This window comes from Motacilla alba, chromosome 5 (genome assembly GCF_015832195.1).
Source record: "Motacilla alba alba isolate MOTALB_02 chromosome 5, Motacilla_alba_V1.0_pri, whole genome shotgun sequence".
In the NCBI taxonomy this organism is placed as follows: Eukaryota; Metazoa; Chordata; class Aves; order Passeriformes; family Motacillidae; genus Motacilla; species Motacilla alba.
In genome coordinates this window covers 57,280,076-57,297,065 of record NC_052020.1, presented here as the reverse complement: position 1 = coordinate 57,297,065, position 16,990 = coordinate 57,280,076, and the positions used below count along the sequence as shown (strand labels likewise).

Sequence of the window (16,990 nt, the reverse complement as noted above, 5' to 3'; positions counted from 1 at the left end):
CAAGGGGTGGTGGCAGAACGTGGCTATCATGGCACTGCAAACCTCAGGCTCAGGTGCTGTGAGGGCTGGCAGCTGCCTCAGGGCCCGGGAGCTGAGTGTGCTAACACCGTGGTGTCTCGGTCCCACTGCTCCCATCCAGGGAGCAGGGCAGACCAGGAGGTTCTCAGCAGGTTCAGCCAGCCCTTCTGAGTGTTCACAGAGCAAGTTCATGGTGATGAGAAAGGATGAGTTCAAGCCAGGCAGCTTGAACTGCTCATCCTGCAGCTCAGCCAGGCAGGGTCTCCTGGTGGGCTTGGCTTTTTGGGACCCATGGCTGGGCTGGGCAAGCTGGAATGGGCAACCTGCCATGCCACTGGAACACAGACTGACAGCCCTGGTTTGGGCTGGAGGGGGATCCTGGGCCAGGGAGGATAGAAAGGAAGCTTGGGTGGGCTGGTCATAGCCTTGGCAGACATGGAGGCAGTGAGTCTGCTAAGGCAGTTAATTAAAACTTTTTGTTCCTGAGCTAGGAGAGATCCATGACGCAGTTAAGGGACCAGGGAAGGAGGAGCTATGCTGACTTTTCCCACCTGCATTATTTACCCAGTCCAGTGCAGGGAAACCCAGGCAGTGAGATCCAGTGGTAACAGAGGGCAGGGAACATTTCCTGCCGGTAACATGATGTGCTGGGACAGGGTTTTCTTACGCTGAGTCCCCTGTCCTCAGTGTGTCCTTTCCTCCTCCACACCCCAGTCATACCTACAGTTTAGCCATTTTCTTTTTCTACATATGGCATCTTGCTGCAGCATTATGCATTCTGTGTCCTTAAGCAGATTATAGCCTGAAATAAATTCCAGTTTAATGGAAAATATTATCAGTTTCCATGGGAATTACTTACCATGTGATTGTGGTTGTACTTCCTGTTGTGCTTAGGGCTAAAACCATTAAATGATCAGTATTTTTTACACTTTCTTACAGTTCCCCTATAAATATCTATTCCTCATAACGGGTCAGAACATTCAGTTTTCAAACGTGGGTAATTTTGGTTTTTATGCTGTGATCTTATGCCAGATTATCAAATACTTGGGCTAAAGCTGGATTCCACGGAGTTCCTCCTACTTCCTAGTTTGTTATTTCAGGTCTGCAAAGCCAAATTCCTGTGGAGAGCTATCAGCTGTCGAGGAAATGGGCTGATATTCATGAGTGAAGAAAATGCTGAAGCTGGTCACTTGCCTTTGGTAGCTGGCTAAGACCTCTGGTGTTCAGGAGGTAAGGGCTGCTGTGTCAGGCAACCCAGCACGGGGAAGTACTTAAGTGCTGTGTGAGTCCTGGCTCATAGCACTGGACACGGAGATCAGCTGGGCCCAGGAAGAAGGGAGAGGTGTGGTAAAGATATTTTAAGAAAATTTGTTTTATTTTTCATTATCCCACTCTGATTTGATCAGTAGCAAATTAAATATGCTTCCCCCAGATGAACCTGAGCAATCTCTCTGTTCTTGTCTCAGCCCACAAGTCTTTGTTCCTTCTTTTCTCTCTCTGTCCAGCTGAGGTCAACTGACCACAAGCAGTGAGTACTGGTGCCTGCATTCCCCACCAAAGTGAGGCACAGACACTCAACAGAGGAAGCATTTGCTCAAGATGCCATTTATTGGCATCTTTGCCCAGCATGAAACTTCCAGAGGGATTGGACTCTCTCATAAAGAGAGAGCGTTCAGTGTCCATGTGGTAACAGCAGTCTCTAGTTCCAGGCTCCTTGCCACAGCCTCTTCATCTGACTCCCAGAGTGAGCTTTTGCCATCAGAGAACGGTGCAGCAAAAATGACAACACTGACAAAGCCGTGTCTTCTCCATGTCCTGTGTGCTCAGGAATGTGGCACCTCCTCCCCAGGGAGTCAAGGATGGGTGGACACTCCTCCTAAACAACTGTGAGTGTACAGAAGCCCTTTAGTGGTACCACACACTTGGACCCACCACAATCGGATCTTCCACTCCACTGTGAATTGTGTCAGCACGAGAGCCGCTCAAGCTGCAGCTATAACCTTCTAGAAAGTTCTCACAGAAGCCACACCTGTAGCCCTTCCACAACTTAAACTCCAGTTCAGTGTGCACTTTGTGTGTATCCAGCCCTTGATTGCATCAGGCTACACTGAGTGCCTGAGTGGGGGTGGGGACGAAAGGCAGGGCTGGCTTGGCTGGGTTGTGACGTGCTGTGACACCTGTGACATCACGGGGGACGTGTCACAATGGGGGCAGCTGTAAAAGGCCCCAGCAGGTGACGCTGGCCCTGTGTTGCTTTGGCAAGCGGTGAGTGCACACGTGGTGGGGAGGCTGGGCTGGGAAGAAGGGCTGGGGCAGAAACGCTGCACCCAGGGCTGGGTTCTCCCCCTGCATGCAGGGACAGCCCCTCACGGGAGAGCTTTGGGCAGGCCACAGTGCTGCTGCTGCTGCTGCTGCTGCTGCTGGGGGGCAGTGAGACAGGCCTTGATGCCTGCCAGCTGTGTGGGGCCCTGTCCTTCCTGCCCTCAGATCCCGGTTATTCCCATCCCTGCTGCCCTCATTGTCATCTCCTTCCCTACTGGCCTCATTTAAGCCTGCTCTTCATCCTCCTGCAGACCATGGATGCCATAACATTCTTTTTCATGCTCCTGGAAAGCCTCATCCAGTACGTGCAGCCTGTGGGTGATGTTTTGGATGAGGAGAAATATCTGCACATGGAGCTGCGTGCAAAGCGCTTGCAGAGGAAGAGAATTCAGCTGGAGCAGGAGGTGGAGCATCTCACCCCAAAGCAGAGTGGAGGGGTCTGGGGAGACCTGCTCTGGTTTGCTTTGCAGTCCTGGCAGGTCTGGGCTGCTGCTGGGCTCCTCGTCCTTCTCTTGGGATTGTATTTTTTCTGGAGGAAAAGGAGCAATGAGGCAGAGAACAGTAGTGAGGAAGACGAAGAACATGTTTCTGACAATGATCTGAAATGGCTTCTAGATGAGCACATCCAGTGGCCAGTGCAGGACCTGCAGAGAGGCTGCGAGCGGACAATAGACTTGATGGACAATTATACGGGTTTTTTTGGCCACGTCTTGGCAAATAGTTTCTACCCAGTCCTGGAACGAGCCATCGGGGTGGGCAGTGCCTTTGAAGGCTGGAGTCCCCGTGAGCAGGATGTCGTCTACCGCGTGCTCATACCCATGGAACCTCCCCGAGGCCACAGCTTCCACCTGGAGCTGGACAGTGCAGGGCAGAGGCAGGTGAGGAACTTCCGTGTCCGCGTGCAGCTGGAGTGCACCTGCAGGAGGAAGCAGCAGGCTGGGGACATGCTGTGCTTCCTGCATCACCCCAAAGAGGAGCTGAGGAGGAATCAGGATCCCAGCCTCCTAGACACCCTGTGCACCGGCTCCTACCTTGACGTGCACAAAACGGCCCGCTGGTTCCGGCAACTGGTGAAAGCAGTCTGGCCAGCTTTGCCTCAGTCACACAACTGGCATTTAGTGCTGCTGCCCTCCACACGCTCCTGCCAATTCAAAGTGATGAACAGAGAAGCAAGCGTCAGGATTGAGATGCTGTTCGGGGTGCGGAGAGGTGACTCTGACATCTTTGTGAGTAGCCAGCCAGGATATGCTGGAACCCCAAGCACTCTGTGGACGGAGACCTATGATGTGGCAGAGATGAAGTTTTTCAAGCACATTGCCAGGCGGGCCCCCCCTGACAGCTTGCATCTCAAATGCCTGCAGCTCTTCTCCCATCTTCAGCTGGGCACAGGCTTTTCCACCTATACAATGAAGACCATTGTCATGCACCTCCTGAACACCATTCCCGTGTCACGATGGCGAAGGAGGCATTTTTTGCGGCGCCTGGGAGATATCAATGTAAAGCTGCGCTGCTGCCTGGAGGAGAAATGCCTTAACCACTTTATCATAGGCAACAAGAGATTGCCTCAGGAGATCCGCTTGCCTCTGGACATTGCATCAGCTGAACCACCCAATCTCTTCCATCATCTGGCATGGTATCCAGCTGCCCACTCCCAGGCAATGAGCGAGTACCAGGATCTTCAGCATCGGCTCGCAAGTGTGCTGCTCAATGGCTGCTGAAAGAGGTGCTCATTAACAGAGCTGCGTTTGTGGGCCTCACAGGCAGTACCAGAAAACCATCTCATAGTGCCAAGACAACGAGAAGAGAATGTGGGATACAGAGGGAGAAGGTAAAATGTCGTGCAGCAGCCCTCTGTCCTCAGCAGCAGCAGCTCTGTCATCTCGACAGTCTCCCACAGCATCCACAGTGATGATTACCATGTGGAGGCCCAGAGAAGCTGACTTCCATTGCAGGGTAGATTGTGGCGGTGCACTCCCCCTGCCCCTGGCTGCACTACAATCTGAGAAACACTCATTAGGCCTTGGCAAACTCCATTTGTACTAAGCCCCCTTTGAATGTATGAGAAACATTATTTGTTCCCAGGAACTAAGAGGTGTCTAATTAGCACCATTTTTTTTAAGGAACAGCCTTGGAAACTTATTTTTCTTTCCTGAATTATTTTTCTTTCCTGACTTTTTCTGATTAAGACCCCAAGTGGAATAGTGTTTTTGTTGACAAACTTTCAAATATAGTTACAGAGAAAAGACCTGAATGATGGAAAATTACTATGACTAAAGCTCACTCTGTTGTGACTGTAAAGCAGTCTAAAGTGAGACCTTTGGAGCTCTTGATTCCCAGAATATAAGGGACCAAAATGTGTGTCTCTAACACTGATAATTGGATGGCAGTGGAGCCAAGCAGGGACTGTTGGTAATAGCCAAGGACAGCTGGTATTAACATGCTCTGAGAAAGACCAATATTTGGCTGGAAAAGGGGGGCCAGGAGGAAACAGTGCAGCACTTTTCTGTGAGAAAGAGCCAGAGCACAGTACAGCATAAGCACAAGAATAAGGCCAAGAAGAGGGCATGGACTATAGAGTAGGATTAAGACCCCCAAAAACTATCAAAGCCATCTGACCCATGTCCAGAAAGGCCTGAAAGAAAGGACTGTACATGCTAATTAACTGACATGGAAAGTGGGAAAGCTGTCTTTAGGGCAGAGAAACCTGTCAATAAAAAGGTAACCCCCAAGCCTGGGAAGTGCCCTCAGGACCCTGGACATCTCATAGACCAGACTGGCACAGCTGGATTGATGCTGAACCCAGGATTATCCACTGGATTGTCACTGCAGCCAGGATTGACATTCCACTAACTGAATCAACACTGTAACCAGGACTGGTGTTCTCTTTTTCTCTCTCTTTTCTTCGTCTTTTTATTTCTCTCTTTTTTTTCATTCATCTCTCCCTCTTTAATTCCTCTCTTCCCCTTAACCCTACCCCTTTATCCAAAACCCACTGCCTTGTGCTTATATGGTAGGTCAGGGACTAACATATCGATTTCCAAGCCCAGTGTGTAGTTAGTTAATAAAGTTTTCTGATTGTTTGTGGACCCCCTGACTTTTGTTATTCCTTTCAATCACAAGCATTTACAAATCTTCGGTGCTTCCTTCCCCTTAAGGATGGGTCATCCCACTACAGTAGCTACAAAGATGACTTTCATCCCCCTTTCCTCTCATACTGTCACAGCCAGGGTGACCATTTTAGATGGACCCAGAAATTCTTGCTGGCAGCTCCAGCTGGTCAGGGACCATGCAAGAGGCATCACTAATATTCCTCCTTGTGTTCACTGGGGTCTGCGTGGAGAAGATACCCATCCTTAGACACTCCCTGGGGAAAAGCTAACACAGATCTGAGAATGCAGGACATGGGGAAGGCACTGCTCAATCAGCAGAGGGAATTGCTGCCACACCTTTCCTCTAGAGTAAAAGCATACTCATGGAGTCAAACCTGATGTAGCTGAAGAGATCCTGGCCAGGGGGCTTGTGAGAGAGAGTGCTGTTACCACTTGGACACTGACTGTCATCCCTTTTCTGAGACAATCTATTCCCTCTGTGAGCTTCACCCAGTCTCTAATGGATCACTGAGCCAGGATGATGACACTGGTGGATGATGCTATAGGGAATGAAAGGAAATCTCTTGATCAGCCACACAAAGTCATACTCATGGTGTAGCTCAACTTCTTAGCTGCAAATGGAGACATCATAGAGAAGAACGGAACAAGCCCAGAAAATTCCTGAAGTCCACATTGAAAATAGCTTTTTGACACGAGTACTGTGGGACCTAACTAGGAAAAGTGCCCTCCTAGATGTGTTGTTTGTCCATAGAAATGGTCTTGTGGGTGAAGAGGTGATTGGTGCTGTCTTGGTCACAGTAATCAAGAAATGCTTAAGTAAAAAATCTTAGGCGTTATGGAAAAAACTGTTTGTGGAGCTACTCCCAAGGGTTGTGGGAGAGCAAGCTCAAGGAACTAATTAATAAGGGCCTCTGAGCATGTAGTTTCAAGGGTATTGATGTCCACAAATGCTAGTCCTTTTTATTAGAAACGTTTCTATAAGAGCACAAGTCTGATGAAGAAGGGCTGAGGGAGGTGGGGCGTGGAGGCTGGTGGGCCAACAAGGAAAGAATCTACTGTACTCCCCTGGAGGAAAAACCCCTCAAGCCATAACCACCTGCTAGGGTGAGGAAAAATGCTTCTCCCAGCATGCCTTGTTGTGACATGCAGATTCAATGTATCCCATTGGACCTTCCCCCTTGCTCCACCCCTGTGCCCTCATCCCATTGGCCCTAGTGTTCTGTCCCACCCCTCAAGATGTATTATCCCTGTATAATTCCCTGCTTTCCCTGCCTGAGTGGTTCTTTGTCCCTGGACCATTTCAAGGAAGAAGCTCAATAAAGGCTCTCCTTGGAACTCCACACAAAGACCCCATCTCTTCTTCTGCATCAGTCGGATCATAAAAGAGCTGAAATCATCTGGCGCAAGCACAGACGGCAAGGTGTCTTTTTTAAGAGGCTTCTTTGAGAAGGTCGCAGAACTCTGAACACCGCCCACTGCAACAGTGGGGGTGTTCAGCAGTGAGAAAAAGTGCTGCAGAGGGGATCTTATGGTTCTCTACAGCTCCCTGAAGGGAGGTTGTAGCCAGGTGGAGGTTGATTTATTCTCCCGGGTGTGGCAGGGCATCTCATTCTGCTCAAGAGCTGATCTGTGGTTTGTTAACTGCTCAGGTAATTCAGACAGGACCAACAGTCTTGCAGTGAGTTCTTTTGGCACCGTGGGGCTAACAGTGGGCAGGCATCTCCCAACTGCCAATAAACATCCTATTGTTGAAGTGAGATCTGGAAAGGGAAGCTGGATTTCTGACTCACAGGCACCTCACTTTGTAACTATAAAAGCCATACCAAACTTTCATGAAGCAGAAATTTTCTAATTTTCTATACATTTCTCTGGAAATGTGTGGTGTTTCTCTTGTGGACAAGGACTCTTGTTTTGCAATTAGTGATGTGGAGGTTCAGTGAAAGAAATCCAAATTATTATCATCACTGTGATGTGTAATATATGACTCCTGATCAATGCTGTTTCTTTGACAAGCTTTAATACAGATCCCTTCATGTTATACATTGTTTGCTATGCTGTGTTCTACTTCTAGTTCATTTTAGTTTTATACTGATTAGTAAGTAACTCTGATGGAGATTGTTTATTGATTATCTTCTGTCTGTTTAATAAATAATTTATTTTATACATAGATTTGATTTTTAGAACTTGAGGGCCAGAGATATTTCTTAAATATGAGCTGTTGACAAAATATAAGGCTAAGAAGGGGCTTGTGTGAAGATTCCGTTTCTCCAGTGACAAAAGAAAACAAGCATAAGACCAAGAAAAGGACCTCAAGTTGCATCACATATAGATATTTAGATGGGATCCTAGAAAAAATGCTTTCATGAAAACTAATATCAAGCATGGAAACAGCCTGCCTAGGGAAATAGCTGAGTCAATACCCCTGGAGGGATTGAAAAGGCATGGAATATTTGGGGACACAGTTTATTAAAGGAGTAGGCAGTGTTAAGTTTGCAGTTGCATTGTGTGATCTTCAGGGACTTTTCAATCTCGCTGACTCTGAGATTTAAGTGCATCTCAACCAGTGAGGAGTCAAAGCTTAGACTCAATGATCCTCAAGGGTGCCTTCCTACAGGGATATCTATGAGATGGCCAATGAAGAGCAGATGAAAATAATCGTAAAAGCGACAACTATGGGAGTCCTTTGGAACAGCTTCAGTCAAGGACAGCCCTAAGCAGTACGCCAGGGCCACTGAGTGCCTGAGCCAGGAGCTGGCTCCAGGGAAAAAGGGTGGGCTTGGCTGGGTTGTGACATGCTGTAACACCTGTGACATCACGGGGGACGTGTCACAATGGGGGCAGCTGTAAAAGGCCCCAGCAGGTGACGCTGGCCCTGTGTTGCTTTGGCAAGCGGTGAGTGCACACGTGGTGGGGAGGCTGGTCTGGGAAGAAGGGCTGGGGCCGAAACGCTGCACCCAGGGCTGGGTTCTCCCCCTGCATGCAGGGACAGCCCCTCACGGGAGAGCTTTGGGCAGGCCACAGTGCTGCTGCTGCTGCTGCTGCTGCTGCTGCTGCTGTTGGGGGGCAGTGAGACAGGCCTTGCTGCCTGCCAGCTGTGTGGGCCCCTGTCCTTCCTGCCCCCAGATCCCTGTGGACTTTTTCCTCCATCCAGCTACCAGTGGTTCCTTCCCTCCTTTCCTCACTCAAGGCCTTCTCTCTTTCCTCCTGTAGACCATGGATCCCACAGTATTCCTTTTTCTGCTCTTGAAAAGCCTCACCCAGTACCCACAGCCTGTGGCTGATGCACTGGATGAGGAAACAAGTCTGCGCATGCAAGCGCGTGCACAACACCTGGAATGGGAGAGACTTCAGCTGGAGCAGGAGGTGGAACAGCTGCCCCAGAAGCAGAAGCCACTCTTGCAGCTCTTATCTGTTGCTGTGCTCCTGGTCCTGCTCTTGGTCCTGTGGTTTACCGGGTGGAAAAACAGCCTGAGGAGAGAGGAGGGTGAAGAAGCAAACCGTGGTGCAAATGAAGAGGAAGTGGACAATGTTGCCGCAAATGAAGATGACGATGTTGGAAATGAAGATGACAATGAGGCTGAAATTGCGGAAAACAACGACGATGTTGTTAATGAAGTGCAAGAAGAAGACGATTTGGAGTTTGATGATCGCGTTGGACGAGTTATAATGGAGCGCATCCAGTGGCCTGTACAGGACCTGCAGGCAGGCTGTCACTGGACAACTCACCTGATGGACAATTATACGGTTTTTTTTGGCCACATCTTGGCAAACAGTTTCTACCCAGTCCTGGAACGAGCCATCGGGGTGGGCAGTGCCTTTGAAGGCTGGAGTCCCCGTGAGCAGGATGTCGTCTACCGCGTGCTCATACCCATGGAACCTCCCCGAGGCCACAGCTTCCACCTGGAGCTGGACAGTGCAGGGCAGAGGCAGGTGAGGAACTTCCGTGTCCGCGTGCAGCTGGAGTGCATCTGCAGCAGGGAGCAGCAGGCTGGGGACATGCTGTGCTTCCTGCATCACCCCAAAGAGGAGCTGAGGAGGAATCAGGATCCCAGCCTCCTAGACACCCTGTGCACCGGCTCCTACCTTGACGTGCACAAAACGGCCCGCTGGTTCCGGCAGCTGGTGAAAGCAGTCTGGCCAGCTTTGCCTCAGTCACACAACTGGCATTTAGTGCTGCTGCCCTCCACACGCTCCTGCCAATTCAAGGCGACGAACAGAGAAGCAAGCTTCAGGATTGAGATGCTGTTTGGGGTGCAGAGAGGTGACTCAGCCGTCTTTGTCAGCAGCCAGACTAGAGAGGCCCACACAGCAAGCACAATCTGGCCCGAGTCTTACGCTGTGGCAGAGGCTGAGTTCTTCAAGCTCATTGCCAGGTGGGCCCCCCCTGACAGCTTGCACCTCAAATGCCTGCAGTTCTTCACCCGTCTTCAGCTGGGCTTCGACTTCTCCACCTACACCATGAAGACCATTGTCATGCACCTGCTCAACGTCACACCTATCTCAATGTGGCGCAGGAGAGATCTCCTGCAACGACTAGAGGATATCAGCGAGAGCCTGCACTTATGTTTGCAAGCAAAACACCTCAACCACTTCATTGTGGGTAACCAGAGGCTCCCTAAGGACATCATTTTACCGCCAGATGTTCGGACGGCTGAGACATACAATCTCCTCCATCACCTGGCGCAGCGGCCGGATCTCCACACCCAGGCACTCTATGAGTACCAGGTTCTGCAGAAGTGGCTGAAGAGAATCCTTCTTGCTGAAGATTGACCGAATGAAGGGCAGGAGTCATGGCTATGAGCACAGAGCTGTGCTTGTGCAGCTCGCAGCGGGCAGGAGAGAGCCACCTCCTAGTACCAGTGTGGTGCTTTAGGGAGAAGAGGATGCGTGCAAAGGCTCTGGCGGTGGTCCCACTGCCTCTCCTGCTGCCTCAGCAGGTGGAGGGCCACAGCAGGGTGTGTTCTACCTCCTTGCATCATTTCATTTCCAAAAAACGCACCCAGATTTCATTGATCCCGGTTTGCCTATGAACTCTCCCACTGCGGAAAAAGCAGATGAAGAGAACACGTGCCGTACATGCAGGGCCAAAGTCTCCAACATCCATCTGCAACATGCAGCAGTTCTTCCTGGCCTTTGTGCAGGACCAGAGGAAAGATCAGCACTGCTGGCCTGGGATGAGTCAATGGATGGAGTCTCTCCTTGTCCCTGGAAGGGACACCTTGATGTCAGCACTGGACCACCTGTGTTGGAGCTGAAATTTTGTATATAGAGGAATCTAGATTTTTATTTCATAGATAGATATATTGTGTGTTCCTATTATAGACTTTAATATTTATAAAAAATATATACTAGTTAATTCCCATAAACCAAAAAAAATACTAAAATGAATAATATATAATATATCAAATCAGTAGATTTGATGTCAGGATAAAAAGTAATTTTAAAGAGTTGAATATGAAATTATGTTTTAATACGAACAGTAGAGCACATATTTAGTTTAAGTATCTCCTATGACACATATTGTTGCTCTTAGTACGTTTATGTCTGGAAGGCTTTCCATAAATAGATATATTTGTAACATATAAAACCTACATATGATACATACATGCTGTTTACATTATATTTGAATATAACTGTCTAATATGGATTATGCACTGGATGCCTGTAACATATTAAATTAATGATACCATTTTCATATACATGTAAAGCCGTATCGAGTGTCGCTATCTCTTGCGACCCATATTAATACCCTAGAATGAGCGCATTTATGAGTGGCGAGCTGGAAAATGCTTTGCTCTTCATTCAATAAAATGCAATTTTACAGAATCTGGAGTGTGCTAGATTTTATTGATCTCAGCCAGGCCTAAAGGTGCGGTAACTGTCACACACTGTGAATCTGGGCTCATGAACGGACTCCTTGAACTCAACCAAAAGAAAGTGCTGAACTGGCTCAAAACAGAAATGAAGCAAAGCTGTGGGCAGCCCCTCTGATCGCAGAATCCCAGAATGTCTTGTCTTGGAAGGGCCCTTAGAAATTGTCTCGTTCCAGCCGTGCTGCCAAGGGCAGGGGCACCTTCCGCTAGGCCAGGTTGCCCCACGGCCCGTCCAAGCTGGCCTGCAGCACTGCCAGGCATGGGGCAGCCACAGCTTCTGTGGGCAGCGTGGGCCAGGCCTCAGCAGCCTCAGAGGCCAGAATTCCTCGCACATCTCCAGCCTAAGGCTGCCCTGTGTCCCTGGGAAGCCACTGGCCCTGGTGCTGTGCCTGCAGGCCCTTGCCAAGAGCCCCTCTGCAGGTGTCTGCTGGCTCCCGGGCAGGGACTGAAGGAGGCCGCAGGAAGGTGCCCCTGGAGAAGCCCTTGCAGAGCGCTGGGGCCAGGAGTGCCGCCATGAGGGCAGCAAGCGGGGCCTGGCCTGTCTGTGCATGCGGGAGGGCACAGGGCGGGCGCTGAGGCCCTGCCAGCTGGAGCTGGCAGCTCTGCAGTGCGGCCGGCAGAGAGCCGGGGGCTCCCGCAGCTCTGCAGCCCTCACGGCTGAGGCAGCTGCCCGGGCACAGCCGGCTGGGGACACGCGGCCGGCCCGGGGCCACCCGCAGCGGGAGCCTGCTCTGGGCACAGCCCGGGCCGCAGCAGGGAGCAGCCCATGGCGCCGTGGCCGGGCAGGGAACGGCTCTGCCCGGGGACAGGGCTCCGGGAGCAGGGCAGCAGGGCCGGCAGTGCCGAGCGCAGCCACAGGGGCACACATGGCTGAAGCCACAGTCAAGATCAGAGAGGAACCTTCTCACTCTCTGCAGCTCCCACACAGCAGGGTGGGGCTGGCGCAGATCAGCCTCTGCTCCCAGGAAACTAGGGAGAGGACAAGAGGATATGGCCTCAAGTCCTGCCGGGGGCGCTTAGAGTGAATATTAGGAAAAGATTTCTCCTCTGAAAGTGTGGTCAAGCACTGGCACCGCCTGCCTGTGCAGATGCTGGAATTGTCATTGCTTGAGGCCCTTCAGCAATGTGTGGAGGTGGCACTTGGGGACATGGTTTCCAGGGGAACTTGTCAGTGTCAGGTTTATGCCCCTCGAAGTGATGGCAGCTGCAATGCAGTCTGGGACACAGCCCAGATGCTGGCAGCTGTGAGCTGACTCATTCCATACAGATGAGCCTTCCACCATGGCTAGCACCAGTGCTGGCAGCTCAGCCACTGGCAACATGCCACCTTACCCTACTGCAGAACCCTCCTCGGGTCGAGCCGGGACAGGGGAGGGGGGTGGGAGGCTCTCCCAGCTCCTGAGCACCAGGTGAGAAAAGAGAAACTCTGTTACCCATCAATTCCTTGGACTGACACAGTGTACCAGGGGAAAGAGAGGGGCAAAGGCACAATTTGAGTTCCATGTAGTCCGCACTGAGAGTGGACCACTCAAATCCAGGTGTACAATATGGCAAATGCCACAGGTTTTCCTGTGGGGGAAAAAGCTCCAAACAAAACACAACAAAGGCCCCAAATGCAAACAGTAATGTTTGAATTTTCTATCATTGATGGCTGAGAGGAGCAGCTGGGCTGTTCTGATTGTGTCTTCCCAGCACACTCCTCATCCTTGCTTCCCTCAGGGGTCTCCAAAGCCAGGTGATGAATTGCTTCCTTCTCCTGCCTGTCCTGAGACCAAAGATCTTTGGGATGCCCAGGGCTGTTAGCAGGAGAGCTGGTGAAAGTCACCGCAAGCCACGCAGCCTTCCCCTCCTAGGCTCCAGACACACAAGGCAGAAAGCTGTAGCGTAAGCTGGATTGCACTTGCACCTCTGTTGGGCTTGTCTGTCCTCTGGCATTCTTCAGGCTGGGCTGTGTAAATCTGAGCTGCTTTCACAGGGAATTCAGGGTTTGCCCAAACTGGGGCCTTGCTGAAGGCAAAGGCCACGGAAGGGCTCTCACTTGTGCTGCCCGTGCCATGGAAGGCCCCAGAGCAAGAGGCCATTTCTCAATTGCTGAGATCCCCTCTTCGCAGCCAGGCCTGGCAGGTTAGCAAAATCCACATGGACATGCAGGGACATTCCAGCACTGACTGTCACTCCAAGCCTTCCAATTATCTCCAAGGAAAATTCTGATTTTTCCTTCTGCTTGGAAGGCATGGATTCCCCTTACTGATGAATTTGGCAGAAAAGTTCTCCTCACGTGGAAACCCTTCTGGGCAACCTGAAACTCTTCTGCCCATCAAGAACCCCTTCTGTCCCACTGGATCATGGGCAGTCCAGTGCAAAAGCACCACCTTTCTCTCCTCTGCCAGGAGCTGGTCTCACAGCCCAATGCCCTGACACCATGCAGGTGCTCCCCAAAGTGATGCTGTAGCTAAGTGGGGGTCATTGTATCAGCCCAGGGAACAAACAGCATGAGAAGAGGAAAATGACCTCAAGTTGTGTCACGGGAGGCTTAGATTGGATCTCTAGGAAATATTCCTTCAACCTGGGAACAGGCTGCCTAGGGAAATGGCTCTGAGTGACCGCCCTCAGAGAGGTTTAAAAGTGGTGTGGATGTGGCATCTGGGGACCTGGCTGATGGGGCAGTAGGCAGTGTTAAGTTTGCAGCTGCACAGTGTGATCTTCAGGGACTTTTTCAACCCTAAGCAGTACGCCAGGGCCACTCTGAGTGCCTGAGCCAGGAGCTGGCTCTGGGGAAAAAGGGTGGGCTTGGCTGGGTTGTGACGTGCTGTGACACCTGTGACATCACGGGGGACGTGTCACAATGGGGGCAGCTGTAAAAGGCCCCAGCAGGTGACGCTGGCCCTGCGTTGCTTTGGCAAGCGGTGAGTGCACACGTGGTGGGGAGGCTGGTCTGGGAAGAAGGGCTGGGGCCGAAACGCTGCACCCAGGGCTGGGTTCTCCCCCTGCATGCAGGGACAGCCCCTCACAGGAGAGCTTTGGGCAGGCCACAGTGCTGCTGCTGCTGCTGCTGCTGCTGTTGGGGGGCAGTGAGACAGGCCTTGCTGCCTGCCAGCTGTGTGGGGCCCTGTCCTTCCTGCCCCCAGATCCCTGTGGACTTTTTCCTCCATGCAGCTACCAGTGGTTCCTTCCCTCCTCTCCTCACTCAAGGCCTTCTCTCTTTCCTCCTGTAGACCATGGATCCCACAGTATTCCTTTTTCTGCTCTTGAAAAGCCTCACCCAGTACCCACAGCCTGTGGCTGATGCACTGGATGAGGAAACGAGTCTGCGCATGCAAGCGCGTGCACAACACCTGGAATGGGAGAGACTTCAGCTGGAGCAGGAGGTGGAACAGCTGCCCCAGAAGCAGAAGCCACTCTTGCAGCTCTTATCTGTTGCTGTGCTCGTGGTCCTGCTCTTGGTCCTGTGGTTTACCGGGTGGAAAAACAGCCTGAGGAGAGAGGAGGGTGAAGAAGCAAACCGTGGTGCAAATGAAGAGGAAGTGGACAATGTTGCCGCAAATGAAGATGACGATGTTGGAAATGAAGATGACAATGAGGCTGAAATTGTGGAAAACAACGACGATGTTGTAAATGAAGTGCAAGAAGAAGACGATTTTGAGCGTGATGATCGCGTTGGACGAGTTATAATGGAGCGCATCCAGTGGCCTGTACAGGACCTGCAGGCAGGCTGTCACTGGACAACTCACCTGATGGACAATTATACGGTTTTTTTTGGCCACATCTTGGCAAACAGTTTCTACCCAGTCCTGGAACGAGCCATCGGGGTGGGCAGTGCCTTTGAAGGCTGGAGTCCCCGTGAGCAGGATGTCGTCTACCGCGTGCTCATACCCATGGAACCTCCCCGAGGCCACAGCTTCCACCTGGAGCTGGACAGTGCAGGGCAGAGGCAGGTGAGGAACTTCCGTGTCCGCGTGCAGCTGGAGTGCATCTGCAGCAGGGAGCAGCAGGCTGGGGACATGCTGTGCTTCCTGCATCACCCCAAAGAGGAGCTGAGGAGGAATCAGGATCCCAGCCTCCTAGACACCCTGTGCACCGGCTCCTACCTTGACGTGCACAAAACGGCCCGCTGGTTCCGGCAACTGGTGAAAGCAGTCTGGCCAGCTTTGCCTCAGTCACACAACTGGCATTTAGTGCTGCTGCCCTCCACACGCTCCTGCCAATTCAAGGCGATGAACAGAGAAGCAAGCTTCAGGATTGAGATGCTGTTTGGGGTGCAGAGAGGTGACTCAGCCGTCTTTGTCAGCAGCCAGACTAGAGAGGCCCACACAGCAAGCACAATCTGGCCCGAGTCTTACGCTGTGGCAGAGGCTGAGTTCTTCAAGCTCATTGCCAGGCGGGCTCCCCCTGACAGCTTGCACCTCAAATGCCTGCAGTTCTTCACCCGTCTTCAGCTGGGCTTCGACTTCTCCACCTACACCATGAAGACCATTGTCATGCACCTGCTCAACGTCACACCCATCTCAATGTGGCGCAGGAGAGATCTCCTGCAACGACTAGAGGATATCAGCGAGAGCCTGCACTTATGTTTGCAAGCAAAACACCTCAACCACTTCATTGTGGGTAACCAGAGGCTCCCTAAGGACATCATTTTACCGCCAGATGTTCGGACGGCTGAGACATACAATCTCCTCCATCACCTGGCGCAGCGGCCGGATCTCCACACCCAGGCACTCTATGAGTACCAGGTTCTGCAGAAGTGGCTGAAGAGAATCCTTCTTGCTGAAGACTGACCGAATGAAGGGCAGGAGTCATGGCTATGAGCACAGAGCTGTGCTTGTGCAGCTCGCAGCGGGCAGGAGAGAGCCACCTCCTAGTACCAATGTGGTGCTTTAGGGAGAAGAGGATGCGTGCAAAGGCTCTGGCGGTGGTCCCACTGCCTCTCCTGCTGCCTCAGCAGGTGGAGGGCCACGGCAGGGTGTGTTCTACCTCCTTGCATCATTTCATTTCCAAAAAACGCACCCAGATTTCATTGATCCCGGTTTGCCTATGAACTCTCCCACTGCGGAAAAAGCAGATGAAGAGAACACGTGCCGTACATGCAGGGCCAAAGTCTCCAACATCCATCTGCAACATGCAGCAGCTCTTCCTGGCCTTTGTGCAGGACCAGAGGAAAGATCAGCACTGCTGGCCTGGGATGAGTCAATGGATGGAGTCTCTCCTTGTCCCTGGAAGGGACACCATGATGTCAGCACTGGACCACCTGTGTTGGAGCTGAAATTTTGTATATAGAGGAATCTAGATTTTTATTTCATAGATAGATATATTGTGTGTTCCTATTATAGACTTTAATATTTATAAATTATATATACTAGTTAATATACCAAAAAAATACTAAAATGAATAATATATAATATATCAAATCAGTAGATTTGATGTCAGGATAAAAAGTAATTTTAAAGAGTTGAATATGAAATTATGTTTTAATACGAACAGTAGAGCACATATTTAGTTTAAGTATCTCCTATGACACATATTGTTGCTCTTAGTACGTTTATGTCTGGAAGGCTTTCCATAAATAGATATATTTGTAACATATAAAACCTACATATGATACATACATGCTGTTTACATTATATTTGAATATAACTGTCTAATATGGATTATGCACTGGATGCCTGTAAC

General features: G+C 50.9%; 3 protein-coding genes across 3 annotated transcripts; all 3 read left to right on the top strand.

Annotated features, from left to right (window-relative positions):
• Positions 1-2,690: 2,690 nt before the first annotated feature.
• On the top strand, positions 2,691-4,058 carry LOC119701977 (inositol 1,4,5-trisphosphate receptor-interacting protein-like 1). Its single transcript, XM_038139298.1, has one exon. It carries the CDS (start codon positions 2,691-2,693, stop codon positions 4,056-4,058), a length of 1,368 nt encoding a protein of 455 aa, XP_037995226.1.
• Positions 4,059-8,663: 4,605 nt separating this feature from the next.
• On the top strand, positions 8,664-10,220 carry LOC119701976 (inositol 1,4,5-trisphosphate receptor-interacting protein-like 1). The gene has a single exon (XM_038139297.1). The coding sequence runs from the start codon at positions 8,664-8,666 to the stop codon at positions 10,218-10,220; it is 1,557 nt and encodes a 518-aa protein (XP_037995225.1).
• Positions 10,221-14,541: 4,321 nt separating this feature from the next.
• LOC119701975 (inositol 1,4,5-trisphosphate receptor-interacting protein-like 1) lies at positions 14,542-16,098 on the top strand. Its single transcript, XM_038139296.1, has one exon. It carries the CDS (start codon positions 14,542-14,544, stop codon positions 16,096-16,098), a length of 1,557 nt encoding a protein of 518 aa, XP_037995224.1.
• The last annotated feature ends 892 nt before the right edge of the window (positions 16,099-16,990 follow it).

Coding starts and splice junctions, on each gene's coding strand:
- LOC119701977 (XM_038139298.1), top strand. CDS start 2,691: ATGGAGCTGCGTGCAAAGCGCTTGCAGAGGAAGAGAATTCAGCTGGAG.
- LOC119701976 (XM_038139297.1), top strand. CDS start 8,664: ATGGATCCCACAGTATTCCTTTTTCTGCTCTTGAAAAGCCTCACCCAG.
- LOC119701975 (XM_038139296.1), top strand. CDS start 14,542: ATGGATCCCACAGTATTCCTTTTTCTGCTCTTGAAAAGCCTCACCCAG.